The sequence below is a fragment of the Carassius carassius genome, chromosome 45 (assembly GCF_963082965.1).
Source record: "Carassius carassius chromosome 45, fCarCar2.1, whole genome shotgun sequence".
Taxonomy (NCBI): domain Eukaryota; kingdom Metazoa; phylum Chordata; class Actinopteri; order Cypriniformes; family Cyprinidae; genus Carassius; species Carassius carassius.
In genome coordinates this window covers 6475018-6496518 of record NC_081799.1, presented here as the reverse complement: position 1 = coordinate 6496518, position 21501 = coordinate 6475018, and the positions used below count along the sequence as shown (strand labels likewise).

The window sequence follows — 21501 nt, the reverse complement described above, 5'->3', positions numbered from 1 at the left end:
ATTGTAGTATTGTTTAAGGGATGGAGGTCTAACTCCTAAAACTCGATGCTTATATATTTAGTTTCCTTCCTTCTTGAAAATTACTTTAGAAAGTACAAAAACAAAAAAAAGAACATGAAATTTCTTTGCTTTGATTTTCTGCTTCGGTAGGAAGCTAATATTTGTCAGAACAGGCATCTGATGCTCTAAAATTGTATGATCCTATATAGTAAAATGCATTTTGGCTTGGCTTTCGCTAACAAAAACACTTTTTTCATTAAACATCTTTGCAACTAACACAACAAAAGTATTTTAACACGTGCATTTATTTCTAGTCTTTGTGCACATAGACATTAGGTTAACATTCCTATATAAAGGTGTTTTTTTGCCACGAGTATAGTTATAATTGTAAATGCAAATGGATGTTTTGACGGAAATATTCCGTTCTGTCATGCATGGTTGTGTAATACATAAAATATGAATTTCATACTTGCATATTGCCATATCATATATCTCGTACACGTACTTCCGGTGATTGCGGAAGTACCCTCTGAACGTCCATTAAAAGCAAAATTAATGGCTTTTGTATAAAATACTGTCAAATGTAGAAGAACCGCGGACAACTGAGGGGTTTGCAGTGACAAATGATGCTTGATATCGAACAAAGAGGCAGCGAGCACCGCGCGTGAGCGGACACCGGAGCTGATTCTCCGTATGAAGGTAACGTTACAGGATGATGATTTGGGCTCTTTGTGTTGATGCAGATCATCAGACTCGTGGACTCTGTGTCAACACCGATGTAGCTGTCTGTAGGGACGACAGTTTTGTAACGTCCCCGTTATAAACGCGTCTGTGAAGAGCAGAGTCGCGGCTCGCTAGCGTTTCAGACAGAGTCGCGCTGTTTGGAAGATAAGCGCCAGATATCAGCGCTTTATGTGTCTCATAACTGAAGAGAACAGAATAATGTAGTAAAACAATGGCTGTGGGCGGCGATGTGGATGACAGGGGTGTGTCTTCAGCTTATTCGACTAATAAAACAACAACAATAATAATAACAACAGTAACTTTACTTTAGAAATTCCATGTTTTGTTTTGTTTTTTAAACTTGTGTGAAAAAATGCCATATCTGAAGTGCTTTAGAATACAGTATAATTATTAATTATTAGTTGTATATCAACATGCATCACTGTACCAGAATGTGTTGTAAATGACTAGCCGATCGCACTGATACAAGCATTTCAATCTGAGATGTTGATATTCATAAGAGCTAACCTTTACATTTTTATTTTAAAAGATTTAGTTTTTTAATATTATTATTAACCGAAAAATTTAAGACCAAAGTCAAATTTGATTTGAAAAATTTCATTAAAATCTTGAATTAATGTCGATAATGGAAATTCACCCAATCTGTATTTTAAATGCATCTTGATGCTGTTGTGAACAATTTATACTTATTTTTTATTATAAGATATTATAATAACATAATTAATATATCATAATATAATTCCAATTAAACACTTCTCCACTTGAAAAAATGTTCCCAAGTCATTTAGTCCTCTTTAACTTACCTTCAGAGATCTACCTTCATCCAATCATTGGAAGCAAAACCCCTTTATGAAGTAGTTGTTTGATCATTGAACCCTGTTGTTTATTAAATCAAAATACTTTAAATTGGATCGCTTAGAAATTTGAGGCTTTTTACTTGCTTACTAAGGACACATTTGGTGCTCTCATTTTGTTGGTAAAATCAAGTCCTGGCCGAAATTATTAGTATTATTTTTATTTTATTTAAAAAAATACTAGGCGTATATTTGCTTTGTGACAACTAATGACAATTATCACTAACTATTATCTTAACAATTTAAGATAAAAGTGAAATTAGAATTTAAAATTTAACAAAAATACTGATTTATGCCAACCTTTTATTTAAAATCGGCATTAAAATTCTAAATAAAGTTGTTGTTTTTTCCTAATGCATCTTGATGTTATTGTAAACATTATGTCAGTAAAATTGGTTTCAGCTGCCACTTCATGATGACTATAAGTTTATTATAAGCCAAAATAATAAAAGTAATAATAATAAACATTTGTATTGAAAAATTAATGATTAATCATTTTATCATTCCGTAATGTCACTGCACTTCATTGTAAATGAGTAGACTGATATCATAATCCATGGTTTATATGGTTTATAAGTGTTTATCTGTAAAAAAAAATTTATTTAGCTTTTTTCTTAAAATTATATTGTCAGCCTAACATTTTCAAAAATGTAAGTAAAAAGTTGAATTGAATTTTTTTTTTTACAAATACCTAATTTTTTGTCGACCTTTTTCTGTAAAGTTGGCACAAAATGGAAATTCGTTCCATCTGTTTTCTTAATGCATCTTAATGCCATTTCATGTTGACTGAGTACAGTTGAGGTCAAAAGTTTACATCCCCCTTTCAGAATCTGTGTAAAATGATGGATCTCAAAATCATATAGTCATTGTTTGAAAGGATTCAAAAACACGAAAATGCTGGAAAAGCAAAGAATTTGTGGGAGCTGAGGGATTTTTCTGAAGAACAGCAGGCAGTTTAACTGTTCAGGACAAACAAGGGACTCATGAACAACACCAATAAAAAAAACACAGCTGTGGACCGTTCAGGTAACAACACAGTATTAAATCATGCAAACTTTTGAACTGGATCATTTTTATAAATCCAGCTGTTATTTTCTCTCGTGGGCTTTATGTAAACATCTTTTATGTGAAATATCTTATTCAGGTCAGTACTAGATAAACAACAACATGTATGATCCCTCTTATTTTGGTAAAATAATTAACATTTTGCAGAATCTGAAAACTTTATTGAAAATGTATTGAAAAACGAATACATTTTGTCATCTCAGGGGAGGAGGCTCAACATGGAGGACTGCTTGCACACTTCCTCTGACAGTCTGGCTAAACTGGTCAAATGGGCCCACAGTCACGGGACGATCTGCACCTTGATCCCCAACCTCAAACACATGCTGAACGAGGGCTCTCACGGGACCCTCACGGCCCTGTGGGGATGCAGCGCGGGGCACGCCTACCACTGGCCCCTTAACACCACCTGCAAAAAGACTAACAAGGAACGCAACCTAGAAAGCCGAAGCATCAACACGGACAGCATGATCCAGGCGGTCTCCGTCATGCAGAACACCTCAGAGCGCTTCCTCGGCAGCGCCACCAAAAACAAGGGCGATCCCAGTCAGATCCACGACTCCTGCGACATCTCTAACTGCAGCGAGCCGTCTGAGATGGACGACAACGGCGAGGAGTACAACAGCCACCTGTACGACATCGTCTGCGAGTCCTCGGCCACCGACGAAGACGGCGACTCCGACTTCAATCATGCCTCAAATATCACGCCCAGGAAAAGATCGGGAGCTGAGGACAGCACTGACCTGGCGTTGAAGAAAATCAAACAGGAGAGAGGCGAAGACTATTACAGTGTGGCCAACCCTCAGATGCCCAGCAGCTCGGATGTGAAGCTCACTACACAGTCACCCAAACCCAACGTCCAGACCACCCCATCATCCAGGTCTTCGATGTCCCAGAAGCCTTCCTCAGTAGACGGGGACTCCATGATGGTGTCCTCGTCTCCGCTGGATGGCTCCCCTTCGTCTATGATCAAACTCCTGCGTGCACCGTTCCACGTGACCCAGAACAAAATGCAGGTGAACTCGAACCCAGCTTGCAGTCAGAGTTTGGCCAGCTTGCCCCATTCGGGAAGGATTGACGCTATGGGGGTGCTGCACAGGGACGAGTATCCCAGGCCTTCTTTGTCTTACGGAGAGGCTTCTATGGGTGTGAACCCTGAGATGGATCTTCTAGCAGCACAAACACTTAATACAGAAGCTCGAGCGGACAACTCAGGTAAAGAGCCTTATCTGGAGTCTGTGATGAGAACATCTCTGAATATCGTTGCATTGGATAACACAATATTACACGCATGCGACATCAGCAAGATTTTCTCCAAACCTCACTTTTTGGAGTTACTTTTAACAAATTGGTCTTTTTTTGTTGTTGTTGTAGTAGCCTGTCGCTATTTTATTTAAAACTGTTATTAATTAAAATATTAATTGGCATAATCTTTTATTATTTCTTAGAAGAAATTTTTTTTTAACTGCTACACTTAATGTTTGGAACATTTTTCTCTACAAAATCAAAGTTTGGCATGACCAACAAAATTGTGTTATTGTAGCTTTGTTTATTTATTTTTTATTAGAGTATTTATTCATATTTCCTATTTATTTAGGTATTTTTATATAATTTTAGATTTTCTTGTTTAACACAGTTAAGTGATTTTGTTTTGTCCTTTCTTTTTAATATTTCTATTCAGCTTTAATTTATTTATTAATTTATCTTGTAAAGGCAACATGTCTAATTCTTGTTTTTTTAAAGTTTAAGTTTTTGTTTATATTTCAACTTTATTTCAGTTAATGAAAAATATTTATTTTTCATAGTTTTAGTTAACAATAACAATACTGCAACAAAGTCACATGGTATTTGAAAATAATTTTAAGACGCTCACAAATACTTTGTGTTATTTTTTTTTTATACTTTAATACTTTATATATTAGGTTTAATTTTTGACTTTATTAGACCAGGCATTAAATATATCTACCTGATTTAGATATAGAAATATATAGAGAGAGAGAAAGAGAGAGTATAAACACTCAAAAATAATAATAAAAAATAAACGTATAAAACCAGCATGAATACACAGAGTACGTTTCTAAGAACATAAAATAGTTTTGCACAAAAGGATTCTTTTCTTCTTTATCTTGGACACTCTTATTTGTCATACTCTTAATTATAGTTTATATATATATATATATATATATATAATTGTCATTTCATTTTTTGCTTGAAAGGCATGCTTGTCCATTGTCTTTTGAGATAATGAGTCTTGGATCAATATTTTGTTATCTAATGCAAAGATATATATTACTGGTTGGAGTGACTATATAGTATTTGAATTAATGTATATGTCTTTTTGTCTGTTGAGCCTTTGTTTGCGTGAAAGGAACATAAAACCTTTTAATGATCTCAGAGCGAACATAAGGTGCTATAAATAATAGAATAAATGAAAACCTACATTGCTCAGTTGTTCAGAGCTTCAGAGGCAATGCTGATGCCTCATGAAATGTACATTCAGCTTGCTTTGAACATTGCTGAATGCAAATTGAATGCTTCTGCATGATTATTTAATCATGCCAGGCACTTTTGTGCCTAACAGCAATCAGACACTAAATGCAAATCGAATCATTTTAACTGAATTAAATAGCCTGAACAAAAAAATCCATACTTATGATGTACTTACAGTACATAGAAATAGCAGACAAACACAGAAGGTTAATGTATTCTGCATGTGTTTGTGTGAGTGCTGTGAGCTGCCTCATATTGATCTTAATTATATTTATGACGTCATCTCAGTCAATGCCATGAATTAGATTTATTACACCGCAGAAGTGTAACCCAACACTACACAATGGACATGAAACAGACTGGGCGTTTCTTAAACCTCAGAAGGGATTCAAACCTGGCAAAAATGAAGAATGCTGCACTCAAGCAATGATTTGAGTTTGGAGAGAGCATTTGCATTTGCCTAAATGTTTTCTTTAAAAGGAACAGTTCATTAAAAACTGAAATGTAATGAAATGTACTCACTCCCGGGCTATCCAAGATGTAGATGAGTTTGTTTCTTCATCAGATTTGGAGAAATGTAGCGTTACATCATTTGTTCACCAATGGATGCTCTGCAGTGAATGGGTGCCATCAGAATGAGAGTCCAAACAGCTGATAAAAACATCACAATAATCCACAAGTAATCCACACCACTCCAGTCCATCAGTTCATGTCTCGTGAAGAGAAAAGCTGTGTGTTTGTAAGAAATAAATCCATTTTAACTTCAAACTATTCCTAAAATTCAAGTCCTTTATCCAAAATATTGCTTCCACCAGTGAAAAAAAAATATCTCGTCTGAATCAGGAAAGAAATATCCATAGATCAAACACTATTTGCAAGCCAAAACAGATCTAAACAGTTCTTAACAAATATGTGGGTGGATTCTGATGTGAGACACAACATGGGATGGGCATTTTCACTGGAGAAAGCGTTATTATGAAGAATGAACTCATATTTTGGCCAGAGACCAAAAGTAACAGTCTGAAGTTAAAATGACTGGATAGATCTGTTTTTTACAAACATGCAGCTTTTGGCTTCTCAATGCATTAACTGACGGACTGGAGTGGTGTGGATTATTGTGAAATAGGCCTTTTGTGTACACAGAAAAAGTCTCAGATCTTTGAGTTCAGCTCATGAAAAATAGGGGCAAAAACTAAAGTGTCGCATTTAGAACTATGTTCAGTGAATATAAACCTTTCAAATTCAACATTTGCATCGGCCATAACTGGATGTATCCAGATCCAGACTGACACAGACACATTAGAAACTGATTTAGGCCATGTTCTTCTGTAATGTCATTCGTCCATAGGACTCCATTTAAAAAAAAAGAATTTAAAAAATAAATCTTTTTTTTTGCTGCAAATGTTTGATTTCATAACAAAGTAATGCAAAAGTTTTCCTCATTTTATTCAAGTTGGTTGAACGTTATTTTTCCGGGGCCTCCAGCTGAGAGGCCTTACGCCTTAAAACAGATGAAACAAAGAAATCAAAAGCAGATGTGACTTTCTCATATGTGCAATGCAATTTCTTTTTTTCATTGCATTATCTCTTCGAACAGTTGCGTCAAGAGAGGGCCTGGTAATATATATATATATATATATATTTATATAAAATATCTTTTACATTGTGGTTTAAATTTTTTCCATTAATTCTAGACTTGTGCTTAATTATGATTACTTTTTCATGCTAAAATTCTGTTTCCTGGGAAGTGAGCGTCTCTCTCTTCATGTCATGAATAAACTCCCTATGACACAGGCAGTTATTTAGTCTGGGTACGCTAGTTAATGAGATGCCGTCCTCTCCCATTCTGCAATAAGGCATTAAGCTGTTTTCCCAAGAGACTCTGGGGATATTTGACATTTCAGTCAAGATGGAAATGGATGATGAGGCTGTTATTGCTTTAACTCCAAATAAACCGAACAAAAAAAACAGGTGAGTTTTCTTGACACCTTCTCTCTTTATTGAGAGGAAAATGGATGTCAGTAGATTTAATGTCATTAAAATGTCATATGATTATGTGTTTTATCATAAGCATGCATTGAGACGCTTAAAAGATACTATTAAGATCTCTTTATCATGGACAAACTATAATTGTATTCTGTTTACAGGTTCACAGGAGAAGATGGATTACGCTGTGATTTTGAAAGCCCTCCATGGTTAGTTTTTTTTTTGTGCAAGAAATTAAGCTCTAAAAATATTGCAGTTTTATATGAATTGGTAAATCTCACAAAACCTGTCAATAACCTATCCTGCTTATATTTACCTTAAGAAACACTTTTTTTTGCATGCACATTTTTTAAGGTGTTACAAAGACATATTCTTGTTACTGCAATTTAATTACATTTTATTTACATATATATATATATATTTATATATATATTAATGTCAGAATGCAAACAATCTTAACAGTCACTGATGTTTTTGCTTGCAATAAAATGGACAGGTTTTGTGATCTTCTCCTTAACACTGCAGCTGTGCTGTGGTGCGCTAGTCGAAATTATCCTCTGTATTTATTTCTATAATGGATGAATTTGCATGAGGCAAATGAATTTGGAGCAAACTTTGCATCATGGCAAATAAAATAAAATCTTTCTGCTGAAAAAGGCTTTATTGTCTGTGGACTCAATACAGACCAGTCCTTTCCTGTGATGTTGTGTGGGAAAAGCATTTTGTTTGAGGTGTGTTGTGATCTGGTCCCTGCCTGCTGATTGGTCGGGACAGAAGAGTTCATCCTCTATTAAAGCTCCTAAAACGCTCATTTGATGTATTACAGAGCATCTGATTCCAGCTGCACACAGTTCAGAAGAGCAGTTCTGCCCGTCAGATCTCAGTCCAAACAATGAGAGGTATTTTGAAGAGAGAAAACACCTGGAAGAGTTTATAACAGGCATAGGTGAGCTAGCAGTCCGATGCACATTTTGGAGAATCTCAACTGTGTCAGTTTCGGCAGGGGAACTCTTTTTAATGCATGTCTCGTGATCTACGCAGATACGATAACTCTACAAAACCTGCAGACGGTCATTGATCGGATCCTGGTGTTTCACGAGCGGACGCAGATGCCTCTGTCCAGTCCGGCCCGGCTCGGGGAGCAGGAGCTGTTTCCGGGGAGCGGACTCTACCTGCCGCACTACAAGCTGGCGTCCATGCTGCAGGAGTCCCGGCAGGACAGCATGAGACTCTTCCACCTGCTGTTCGAGCACTTCTTCAGTGAGGAGGATCTGAACGGAGCCGTCGCTTTTGGGAAGAGGGGGAAAGTCCCTGATGGGAAAAAGATCTTGGACAGAAGAAGAGTGGATGGGATTATGTGTGAGTATTTGAAACGGGACAGCCAGCTTTTACTGATAACCTCAGGATGATTTATCACTTTTTTTTTGCTTTTTTTGTGCAATGGTACATTGCTTCGATTCATCAAAGAACCCTGTTGTACTTTCCACAAAAATGTTAATATCAATGACAATACTACTACAAATATTAATATCAGTTTCATTATCAATGATAATAAGAAATGAGCAGAAAATCATCATATTATTATGATTTCTGGAGGATCATGTGACACTGAAGAGTGGAGTAATGATGCTGAAAATTCAGCTTTACATCACAGGAATCAAATACATTTCTAAATGTATTCAAATGGAAAACAGTTCTTTTAAATTGTAATAATATTTCACAACATCACTGATTTAACTGTATTTTTGCTAAAATAAATGCAGCCTTTGTGAGCAGAAGAGACTTCTCCCAAGAATTAACAAAATGTTATCGATCAGCCTTCTGCTGATTTTTCGCTGATATCTTTAAATTTACACTCTAAATGGATAAAATTTGGTCTTTTTGTTTTTTCAGAACCATCAGGTAGATTTAAAATGTTATAGACCAAAACAATGCCGTTTTTCACTAAATAAAGATTTTTTAATATATATTTAACTGCGCTGATATAACAATATAGCAATAATAGCAATGACCAGTATATATATATTTTATTGCAACATTGAGAAATACAATATTTTTTGAGTGATGATACAAATGAATCATTGAGTCAAAGTTTGAATCAATTCATTGAAACTGACTGATTCACAGAACTGATACAACTTCAACATAGATTTCTCTTTAAATCAGACACTATTCAGATATTACTTTAAGATTATTTACATTTTAATAAAAGTGCATTCAATCATTTCACGTAGTTCATTTTGTGAATATTCTTTATATTTCAAAGACCAATCATGTGACCTTTTGAGTTGGTCTCAAAGCCTTCACTCACTGTTGTGTTGTTTTCCCTAAAATATTGTTCATTCAAATGTAATTTTCCTTTTTCTTTTTTTTTTGCAGCATATGTTTTGCGTTGTTCTACTATAGACGGATGGACACCTGTGGAATCGTCTAAACTGAAGAAGGCCTGTATTAATAAATGCAGGCTTCGAATCGGTCAAAAAAAGAAGCAAGAAACTTCCCAAGAGTCCTTTATTTTTTGTGACGAACAATCTTCAGGCAAAAATGACCCTTCCTATATGTAACTGCTGATCCCAAAAATTTCCATTCACAGACAAATGCTATTATTATAAATGAAATGAAAATGAAACCGTGTTTTGGCCAGCGGTTGAATGAAAGCTGTGTCTAGGACATGAACGATTCAGTCTGGAATCGTTTAAAGTTGATTCAGTTTAGCAACAGCATTAAAAGATGAATGATTCACGGTCAGACACATGAACTTTTTCTATTCCATTCATTTCAACAAAACCAACATTATCTATACTGTGATCGTTACTGACTATTGACTTGTTTAGTCAACAGAAACCTGTTTATAACCATTTAAACCTTTAGATAAGTCTAGTGCTTTAAGTCATGTAGCATTGTAACAATCAAGACAAGATATTTTGAGCTTTGTCAAACCATTCTGATGATTTTTACTCATATCCAATATCTTTAAATATAAAAATTTGAATTATCACTATATCGAAACCAGCTTAAACTGTATTTGATTGTTTTATCTTAATTTTTTCCTCTGCTGGTTTCATGAAATGATCTGTTTTATCAAGCAGCATCACACTATTTGACAATAGCATCGATTTTTCCACAGAAAAATTGAGTTTTTAGATATAAGCATCCAACAAAGTTTTATTACTCTGCTCTTTTTTGTATTGCATTTGTAATTTTTACCTAAGTGATTTCATGTAGACCAATCAGCATTTAACAGCATATAAAATGAGAGACTGCGAGAGATTATTCGGTATAAACATTCAGACAATTAACAACAACTGTTCATTCTTAATATTTCAGAATTTCTTACTGTGAGGTGTTGCAATGAGTGTGTAATAAAAACATCACTCAAGGGCTCGCACATTTACAATATTTCCTGGACTTCTTTGGATGGCATTAGTAAAGGAGACTTTAAAACATTGGAAGGCTCAGCTAGTCAGTATTATGTTTCTTACAATAAAAAAAAAAACTAGGTTGGTATATCATGTTGTCCACAAGTGTTTAATGTAAAGAGAAAAAAAATGACATTAGCATTTATTATGGTTATGAAAGAAGAGTCTTTTCATAATGGATGGGAAGTCTTCACCTGACCGGGAATAAAAGTGTCTTGTTTTGTACCTTCACACTGATGCTGAACTTGACCTTATTTTAGCACTTATACAAACCTGATGTTTATTTTCAAGTGTGTAAATGCTCCATCATCCTGGTGTGTCTTAAGTGGTCTTATTTGTCATTTTTCTGATGTGTTACAATAAAATCAATGACCAAATGTTGTCCCTGATCTGTTTTTGCCTTTGAATCAATTGCTCTGATTAATCGGCTTTTTTGCATATGGCATATAAGGGAGTCTTTTAGTGACTGCTTCTTAATTCAATGTATTTTGTTTTATTTTAATTTGGCTTTTGCTAGTTTGCATCAGTTATTTGATGGCATTAAAATTAAATAAAATAAATATTTTTTTTTAATTTTTAATATTTTAAATTAATTTACGTTTACATTTAGCAGACGCTTTTATCCCAAGCGACTAACAAATGAGGACAATAAAAGCAGTCAAAACTAACAAAAGAGCAACAATGTAATTTATATTTATAATTTATTTGAATACTCATGGTAGAAGTAGCAAAAATAGATACTTTTTTACATTATTCACACTAAGCATGTAGATCTGTGTGTTGTGATAGAAACAAAAGTAAAGAAATATGCAATACAAATTTGCCAAAATAGTGCGTACTGACTTACTGCTACAGTGCAGTAAAGTCAAGTTGCAAAAAACAACAACAATCATGATGTAAGACGCTAAAAAATCTGTAAGATGCACATGAAACAAATAAGATTAACATTACAAATTGAATAGAAGAATGTCCTGTAAACCACAGATTGCTGTAGATATACCGTATGTAGTTAATAGTGATTAATTTGGATAATAAATCAAAATGTCTTGTAATTAATTCAATTGTTTAAATCAGATGGCAGGCCTAAATGTTTACCACTAGCCACGTATTTCTTTGTTTTCTGTTAAGTATTTATTTATTTTTTTAGCAAATTTCAGATTAGCGCACAAAAATTACATTTAGATATACCTTTCCAGAGGTAGAAGGACCTCCTGAGGTAAAGCTCTGTTTCTATTTCAAACAGTTTCTCCAGCTGTGTATGAAATAGAGAGACTGAAAGCACTACTGCAGGCTGAGAGAAGCAAAAATGAGTTGATGGGTGAAACCATCAGCAGCCTGAAGCAAGACAAAGAGCTTCTGCAACAGGAACTCACCAAGAAGGCTGAGCTCATCTGTGACTTCCTGCAAGACCAGCTACGACCAGGTGACTATTCCTTATAAACCCATCATATTCCATTTCTGGATAATACCTAGATTTTATGATATGAATAAAAGCATGGAGATCAGAATGCAGGTTGTAATTTGGATAAGGAATGTCTGTTTTCTTCGATTGGTAGATAAAAGAAGGACACTTTCATCAAGTCAAATGGAGTCAGGAAGCTCACATCAGATTATCGCCTCCATTCCTGAAGAGGGCGCTGTGTTTGACCCACCAGCCCTCTTTGACTCTTTTGAGGAAGTGGAGTTGCATCCACTGGACAGGCAGAGGACCATCAAGATTTCATCAAAGAGAAGCAGAGACGGCGAGAACACACGTGTACGAAGTAAGTACTGTAAAACGGGGATTGGGATCCAAAGTCTAGCTATTTTAGATGGGCTCAGTAGATAAACTGGGATTTGCTAAATTCATTATTAATGAGTATTAATGCTAGATTTTGATTTTCGCTCAAGTTAAATTTTGTCCCAGTGTGTACAGTTTCACTTAAGAATTATGTTACTATTTTTCAGTGAAAAATGTTGTGGGCGTGATTGCACGATATATGGCGGCACTGCAAGAGTTTCGACGTAGCGTATCCATGAAAGTGGCTTTTGATAGAGTTGGCGTCGACCGTAATACCATTTCGAGAACAGCAGCCATTGCAGAACTGAGCTTGGCGGCTCCTGAAGTCTTCCATGCTCTGCCTCCATGGGACGAGAAGGAGGAAACATTGGCCCACTATGCAGTCAGATGCCGACAGGCCATGGACGACAGCATCAAAGCCAAGATTAAAAGCATGAAAGCAAAGGGGGAGCTTCTACCAATCGTCAGCAAATAAAATATTTACCTTATCTGATTTACAGTGGACATGTGACCACTCTAAAAGAACATTTGTATTTTCTAGTCACATTTCGGCCTTGATCTCTTTTGTCCTTAGCCATAATCCATCACAAAGTGAGGAATGTATGGCAGCACATTTATTGGAAACTTTCTATCAGTTGTTGTTTGCCAATTTGTCTTATTAATGGAATCAAATACTTGTTTTGTATGCCTTGTATCAGTATCATTTTGCCTGACCAGTATTTGTTTCAGTGTTAAAATTAGGTAAATAGGTAATACTGATATTAATGACTGTATGATTGCATGCTCACCTCTTCCTCTCTGAATAGCAGATTTGTGTCACGTAATAAGATTGTCAAGGTGCAGACTGTGAAAAATAAATGCGTAATGATGTTACACTACATTGTATGAACCAGTGGGTTCAATGACTGTTACTGTGAGTAATAAACAGAATATCACAATATTGAGATGCTTCTGTATTTTATTGGAAAAATTATTTTGAAAATGAATAACTAATACAAACACTTCAACCACTACAACAAATACAGAGTCAGAGATTAGAAATCTTTACCTAAGGATTGGACAGTACCCCAATGGAATCTGAGCAATGGAGCATAGTCAGGATAGTCCTCTTATATTTAACATGGTACAGTCTGTTCAATGTATTGTGCCTTGAAAATCTTGTTATCCCTTAAAAACCTTGTCTTTCCAAAAACACCTTATGGACAAAAAGTTCTTGATGTTTACCTTAGACCCTTGGCCCCCAACCCTGGCCCTGGAGTGCCCTCAACAGTACACATTTTAGATGTCTCTCTTATCTGACACACCCATTTCAGGTCTTGGAGTCTTTACCAATGAGCTGATGAGTAGATTTAGGTGAGCTTGTTTAGGGAAACATACAAAATGTGCAGAGTTGAGGGTAACTGAGAACTAGGGTTGGGGACCACTGATTTAAACCATTGTTGATCTGTATGTGTATCCTTTACTGAGAGACAGAAGGGTAGACTGCATATTTAGTTTGACATGAATGGAAAAGTTATGTCAAACTAAATATGCAGTCTACCCTAACTGAAGTCCATTTTGTTTTCTAAGTTTTGTTTCATATTACATATGAAAACACTACCTTCTTCCATTTCAGCAGACATGGATGAAAGAGCATACAGAGAACAGAATGAGAAGACCATTCGCAGCACCCAAACAGCTCTTCGCAACTTTCGGGACTTTCTGTTTTCTAAGTATCCAAACGAGACCAGAGAGATATACTTCATCCCCTGCCAAGAGTTGGACATCTACTTGGCCTCCTTCTTCGTGGATGCACGCCAAAGGGATGGCTCGGAGTATGAGCCCAACAGCCTGGCCAACTACCAATGTGGACTGGAGCGTTATCTGAAGGAGCATCACTACGCCTACAGCATTACAAGAGACCGGGAGTTCCAGAGATCCCAGGATGCCCTCAAGCAAAAGCAGCTGGAGCTCAAGTTCAAAGGCAAAGGCAACAAACCCCACAAGTCAATGAAGCTGACCTTTGCTGATGAATTGCTCCTAAGGAAACGGGGGCTTCTGAGTCGCTTCAACCCTGAGGGTCTGCTTAACCTGGTGTGGCTCAACAACACCAAGGCTTTTGGACACTGTACAGGCTTCCATAGCTCCATGCTCAAATGGGGAGATGTGCGTTTGCTCACCACAGAAACAGGACTAGAGTGTCTGGAGTGGACCTACCAGGATTTTACTGACCCTAATGCCAGAAACCGAAGGTCCACAACTGAGTGCCACATCTATGCTACCCCACATGCCCCTCAAACCTGCCCTGTGCAGGACTACAAGGAATATGCTCAGCGCAGACCTCAAGCAATGCTCTTTGAAGATGCCCCCTTTTATCTCTCCATCAAGCCGGTGGTCAACCTCGCCGCCCTGCATTGGTACAATTGCCAAGCTCTGGGAAAGAACAAATTAGCAAAGATGGTGAAGACCATGTGTGAGAAAGGCAACATTCCAGGGAGAAAGACCAATTTCAGTGTTTACCAGAGTTGCAGCTCCTTGTCCGAGGCCCAGAGCAATCAGCTAGTCCTGATCTGCAATGACCTCAGGCAACAAGCCGTTCAGTCAGGGAGTTCCCATCCTGGCAGCACCAACTTTGTCATTACTGGTTCTTTTGACTCTACTGACTCTGCTTAAAGCTGAAGTGTAATTTTTGAGCCACTAGTAGCATCAAACCGATCTGCTGTTTCCAAGCAAGTTTCCCAAACACTTCTTCTGTCTTCCATTTTTTGGACAAGCAGGTAGTCCTGACCCAAATGCATGGCATTTGGTGAACAAGAAGTTGATGTTTTGGACAGCTTAAACCAATCAGCCAAGGTTCGGGTGATTAGGAAGGTTCAGTTAGCCACTGTTGACAGATGCCTACACCAGGAGTTACCAACTTTCGGACATGAAGTGCCATTTTTTTTCCATTTAAAATGATCTGTTTTCTGATAACCTTATATTTGCCAAGTGACAATTTGGAGGGCTCTTCAAGCCTCTAATGAACTTATATTTCTCCCTAGTCTGCTGCCTTTTGTGTCACTCAGGATAGTCGCTTGTGAAGGGCTTGGGACTATGCATGTTCTCGTGATGCCATCAGCCAATCAGTGTTGTCAGCATGTCTCAGTGTAATTTTGCAGTGGCTCCAGAGTTATTAGTCACAAGGCATTCACAGCTCAAGTGATTGGATCAGAAAAAAAGTCTGTGTCCATGTTCAAAGAAAGTGGATTCTTACAGAGGTCTTGCGCCAGCTGAGCAAATGCCTTTTGGATAAATGGGAATGCTAATGGATATTTCTTTTTTTATGTATGGCTTGAATAAACCAAGAAAGGGCCACAGAGTCACTGTGTTTACACTCCTAAGTCAGTCTACAAATGGTTGCATGGTACGGGAGGAAGTAATTTATCATTAGAAAACATACAGCAGCTTTAAATTCAGTTGTATGACTGATTTAGGCCATCATGTTTCATGTCTCAATGCTCTTTAAGGTAAGTCTTAATTGTTGTTTCTGTGTATGAAACTATGTTGTTCTCTTTTTGTCTTGATTATATTGTAACTACACTTGTCTTATGTGCAATGCAAAAGGTTCTTTATCCAGTGCAGTATTAAGTCATCTTAAGGCATTTGGATGCTAATTTTGTGTTATAGTATTTTTACGATGTATGGCAACAATTGCGAGTTTGATGTTGAAGCTAATTTGTCAGTCCAGTTATTCCATATATGTTGTAAACTTATGAATGTAGTGGAACTAATCCTGCTATTACTCGTATATATTCCCGTTTTGGAAATATTCTGTGTTAATGTAGATATTCTCTTCAATAGTGAGCACTTATCAGAAATGGTTCATTGTTAGATACTGTATGTGTTAGATATGTTACAGTTATGTGCCTGTTCAACATATGTGCCTGATATTATAGAATTTATTCTAGAACATACACAACAAGGATTATTTAAGGTTACAAAAACAAACAAAATGGTTAATACTACCATAAATAAAGCAACCCTGTGATGCGAATAAAGTCAGATTCGGGTTTTAATCTCACATGGCTCAGTTTTAGAATTTAGAACTAAGATTTTTGTGGACCACGTAATTCTACTTGACATACATAACATGTTTAACTACTTAGTCACACATTTAGTTGCAAATATAAACTATTACAAGTTATTTTGCTTTATTATTGACCTTATTCTTTGGAATGGTGAAAAAGATTTGACTTTAGTAAACTATTGTAGTCATTAGATGAACTTATGAAATAATGAAAATAACAACAGAAATACAACCCGAATTCCGGAAAAGTTGGGACGTTTTTTAAATTTTAATAAAATGAAAACTAAAGGAATTTTAAATCACATGAGCCAATATTTTATTCACAATAGAACATAGATAACGTAGCAAATGTTTAAACTGAGAAATTTTACACTTTTATCCACTTAATTAGCTCATTTAAAATTTAATGCCTGCTACAGGTCTCAAAAAAGTTGGCACGGGGGCAACAAATGGCTAAAAAAGCAAGCAGTTTTGAAAAGATTCAGCTGGGAGAACATCTAGTGATTAATTAAGTTAATTGATATCAGGTCTGTAACATGATTAGCTATAAAAGCTTTGTCTTAGAGAACAGGCTTCCATAGCTCCATGCTCAAATGGGGAGATGTGCGACAGCTCCTTGTCCGAGGCCCAGAGCAATCAGCTAGTCCTGATCTGCAATGACCAGAAGCAGAGTCTCTCAGAAGTAAAGATGGGCAGAGGCTCTCCAATCTGTGAAACACTGCGTAAAAAAATTGTGGAAAACTTTAAAAACAATGTTCCTCAACGTCAAATTGCAAAGGCTTTGCAAATCGCATCATCTACAGTGCATAACATCATCAAAAGATTCAGAGAAACTGGAGAAATCTCTGTGCGTAAGGGACAAGGCCGGAGACCTTTATTGGATGCCGTGGTCTTCGGGCTCTCAGACGACACTGCATCACTCATCGGCATGATTGTGTCAATGACATTACTAAATGGGCCCAGGATTACTTTCAGAAACCACTGTCGGTAAACACAATCCGCCGTGCCATCAGCAGATGCCAACTAAAGCTCTATCATGCAAAAAGGAAGCCATATGTGAACATGGTCCAGAAGCGCCGTCGTGTCCTGTGGGCCAAGGCTTATTTAAAATGGACTATTTCAAAGTGGAATAGTGTTTTATGGTCAGACGAGTCCAAATTTGACATTCTTGTTGGAAATCACGGACGCCGTGTCCTCCGGGCTAAAGAGGAGGGAGACCTTCCAGCATGTTATCAGCGTTCAGTTCAAAAGCCAGCATCTCTGATGGTATGGGGGTGCATAAGTGTATACGGTATGGGCGGCTTGCATGTTTTGGAAGGCTCTGTGAATGCTGAAAGGTATATAAAGGTTTTAGAGCAACATATGCTTCCATCCAAACAACGTCTATTTCAGGGAAGGCCTTGTTTATTTCAGCAGGACAATGCAAAACCACATACTGCAGCTATAACAACAGCATGGCTTCGTCATAGAAGAGTCCGGGTGCTAACCTGGCCTGCCTGCAGTCCAGATCTTTCACCTATAGAGAACATTTGGCGCATCATTAAACGAAAAATACGTCAAAGACGACCACGAACTCTTCAGCAGCTGGAAATCTATATAAGGCAAGAATGGGACCAAATTCCAACAGCAAAACTCCAGCAACTCATAGCCTCAATGCCCAGACGTCTTCAAACTGTTTTGAAAAGAAAAGGAGATGCTACACCATGGTAAACATGCCCCGTCCCAACTATTTTGAGACCTGTAGCAGAAATCAAAATTGAAATGAGCTCATTTTGTGCATAAAATTGTAAACTTTCTCAGTTTAAACATTTGCTATGTTATCTATGTTCTATTGTGAATAAAATATTGGCTCATGTGATTTGAAAGTCTTTTAGTTTTCATTTTATTAAAATTTAAAAAAACGTCCCAACTTTTCCGGAATTCGGGTTGTATATTAATATATCAGTCACATATATCAAAAAATGAAAACACGATAATGGTCAAGTTTTTTACCTTTTATATAAAATCTTGAAAAAATACTAGTATATAACAATCTCAAAATCAGAAACCTCTACATTAATGGAAAACAGTCTAGCATAACCACATTACAGCTTTGAGTAGCAAGTCAGTCAATGTAGCTGATGTTGATTTACTCCGGGTCGAGTCTGGGTAACACAGGCAGTATAAGGTTACCGAAGGATGAATCCTGAGTGATGAAGAAGCCGGATGAGTGTGCATGTGCATGCTGAAACCAAACCAGAGAAAAATATGATCTGATGGACATCATCAAGAACAGATGAACACAGAAACTCCCAACATGAAGCTTATGGTACCTGTAGAGCTGCTTTCTGCTGTGCTGCGATGTGCTGCTGTTCGGCCTGATCCCTGAACTCCTTCACTGCTGGTCGAGAGAGGGGGATGCTGGGAAAGAAGAGAGAAAAACATCTTATATGGCAAAGGGTAGGGATTTTTATGAGTATGCAAATAAGCTGGTTATTGCTAGGACAGATACTGACTTAAGAGTATGGTTAATTAGAGAGAGAGAGAACACTGAGAAATACACAATAAATAAATATTATAATAGTGTCATGTTGTTAAAGCAGTACCTGGCTCCTGGGTTATTCATCGACTGACTCTGTATCAGACGTCTCTTCTCCTTATCCAGCTCAGCTAGAATAGCAACCCTGTTTTTGTTCTGAAATCCTACTGAGATCAAATAAACACACACATATAATAGTTAATAAGTAACGAGTGAAATTGAAAACTCGCAAATCTAATAGAAACAGGACGAGAGGGACACAACGACTGATTAAAGTTTAATTCCTTAATGTTTGATGTGCAACCGCACTGTGTAAGTAGTTAGCGATATCTAGGGATTTACTTTGTTTTTGGCATCTGATATGCTACAGTATTTACCTTGTCCAGGTGGATTCGAGGCCATTTTACATATGCTCTTAATCTAGATATGAAACAGTGGTTAGTACTTCTCAAATCTGCGTCAAACAAATAAACGTAATCTAAAACAGACGCATGTTATCCTATCCGCTGATAAATGAAGCAGCTCTCGTGTGTTCTTCGGTAAGCGCTTGAGGCAGCTGTTTACTCGCTTACAGCGCCACCTGGAGAACTGGAGGAATGATCGTTTGGGCCACAGGGCGAGTTTGTTTAAAGTAGTGCTGTCGAACGATTAATCGCATCCAAAATAAACGTTTGTGTTTACATAATATATTTATGTGTACTGTGTTTATTTATTATGTATATATAAATACACACACATTCAGTATATATTTTGAAAATATTTACATATATATTTATATAATTATATTTAATATTATATATATATATATATATATATATATATATATATATATATATATATATATATATGTACAGGGTATATATATATATATATAAGCAGCATATTTTTCTTAAATATATACATGCATGTGTTTGTATTTATATATACATAATAAATATACAAATTTATTGTATATTTCAGAATATTACATCCTATTCCTCGCTGCTGCAAAAGGCAAATCAATTTTATTGTTATTATTATTATATTGAAATTTAATTTATTTGAACTTGTTATTTTCTAGAATAAACCAGTTTTTGCAGCTTTTATATTATTGGTTAGAGACACATAAATCTATTCAAAATCTATTTTAATTTAAATCTTTATTTAAAAGCTTACCTGACATACAAATGAAAATCAGACAGTGATTTCAATAAAACAAGTTCAAATAATGAAGTTTCTTCATAACTGTAATGAGTAGGACCAGACAAACTTTACAATGTAGTTCAGAGGGATTTTAATTTTGACTGATACGTTTCAATCATGGTATTACCAGAGAGAAAAACAGAAAATACAAAAAAAAACCTGAACAACAAAGTCTCTAACGCTAAAGTCTGCCTAATACAACTCACCATATGAAAACATTTATACATTAGTGAAGAGTTTCATTAGTGGAAAAAAACAACATGGCAATTTTCAGAAAGGTACAAAGGAGCACTAACATTTACATTTATACAAGATGACATTGAATGGATATATACGTACAATGACATGAACTCATTGTTCATGATCTTCTTTCTCGGCCAATGTACAACCTGAAAATCATTTGCATCTGTCAGAAATTGAATGGAGGAAAGGGTCTGGAATACAAACAGCATTCATCACCATAAAAGATGATCCATCAACAACCAAAGCGGGGAGATATTAAAGTTTTGGATGGCACAGGTGAGGAACCCTGCATTCTCATGTCTTCTCCACAACAAGTAATAGCAAAAAATACTGCAGGCTATGCATTATTTGGATGATGTTTTTATGAAAAGATGAAAAAGGCCTGATGAAAAAGAATAATGCATTAATGTGAATCAGGAGTCGTCCAGCAGATCGCTTGCAGTCATGCAGCGAAATAATCTTTACTATTAGTTATGAGGATATTTACATTAAAAAGCCCTGAGGATAAAGACGGTTATTAAGGCATAACAAGGTGCATAAGGGTGTTAACCTTTAACCAGCTGTTTAATAGTGAAGTATAAAATGTGCTGTGAAATGTAGGGCAGACCAGAAACCTGTCAAAGAATGGTATGTCTTCATGACAGTGTGATGGTCTGTTTATTGATGAATAAAGGCTGCATTCAACAAGCATATTTGTGAGTCTGGGAAAGATAAGATTGAGTTCCGTCATAGTCTGATAATATAAATAAAACAGAATAAAATCAGACTAAAACTATTCTTGGCAGATTACATGCAGCATCTACTGTTGATGTTTAATCCGTGTTTAAGAAAGCAGACTTCCAGTGAGCACGCTGAAGAATCATCTGAGCTGTCATGTGAAAAGGCACTATGAGCAAAATGAAGTCAAAAAGCAGCCTGTCCTCCAGTGCTCTCATTAAATACTGCTGGGAAGTCTGTATTAAGCACCTGTGCCAACCAAACCTGAAGACCACCTCTAGTTCAGGATTTCTTTTGATTCTAGCACTTCTGAGTAATTTGATCTACCAACTGTTATAATGTCCCATACAACACTTTACTTGCCTTTAAGAAATAGCCATTAATAGAAACAACATTTTGCCAGTAAATCATAAACAGCATGTTCATCATATTTCACCCCAAAATCAAAAGATAAAAAGTAA

The 21501-nt window shown here is 36.3% G+C and overlaps 2 protein-coding genes across 6 annotated transcripts; one reads left to right on the top strand and one right to left on the bottom strand.

The window, feature by feature from the left end:
- Positions 1–516: 516 nt before the first annotated feature.
- Positions 517–16275, top strand: LOC132127843 (uncharacterized protein KIAA1958). Of its 4 annotated transcripts, XM_059540010.1 has the most exons (6): positions 517–699; positions 2867–3875; positions 7298–7345; positions 7963–8082; positions 8178–8495; positions 9516–9812. In XM_059540010.1, the coding sequence occupies exons 1-6, from the start codon at positions 694–696 to the stop codon at positions 9698–9700; spliced, it is 1686 nt and encodes a 561-aa protein (XP_059395993.1). In that variant the 5' UTR covers positions 517–693; the 3' UTR covers positions 9701–9812. The 4 variants fall into 4 exon arrangements, with proteins under 4 accessions (XP_059395993.1, XP_059395992.1, XP_059395991.1 ...); XM_059540009.1 differs by lacking the exons at positions 7298–7345; positions 7963–8082; positions 8178–8495; positions 9516–9812 and adding exons at positions 11799–11978; positions 12112–12318; positions 12503–13273; XM_059540008.1 differs by lacking the exons at positions 7298–7345; positions 7963–8082; positions 8178–8495; positions 9516–9812 and adding an exon at positions 13954–16275.
- A 2084-nt stretch (positions 16276–18359) lies between these two features.
- inip (ints3 and nabp interacting protein) lies at positions 18360–19482 on the bottom strand. Of its 2 annotated transcripts, none has more exons than XM_059539010.1 (4): positions 19276–19482; positions 18966–19062; positions 18693–18780; positions 18360–18604 (listed from the first exon to the last, which is right to left on the bottom strand). In XM_059539010.1, the coding sequence occupies exons 1-4, from the start codon at positions 19298–19300 to the stop codon at positions 18509–18511; spliced, it is 306 nt and encodes a 101-aa protein (XP_059394993.1). In that variant the 5' UTR covers positions 19301–19482; the 3' UTR covers positions 18360–18508. The 2 variants fall into 2 exon arrangements, with proteins under 2 accessions (XP_059394993.1, XP_059394992.1); XM_059539009.1 differs by having other exon boundaries at positions 18966–19065; positions 19276–19479.
- Between the last annotated feature and the right edge of the window lie 2019 nt (positions 19483–21501).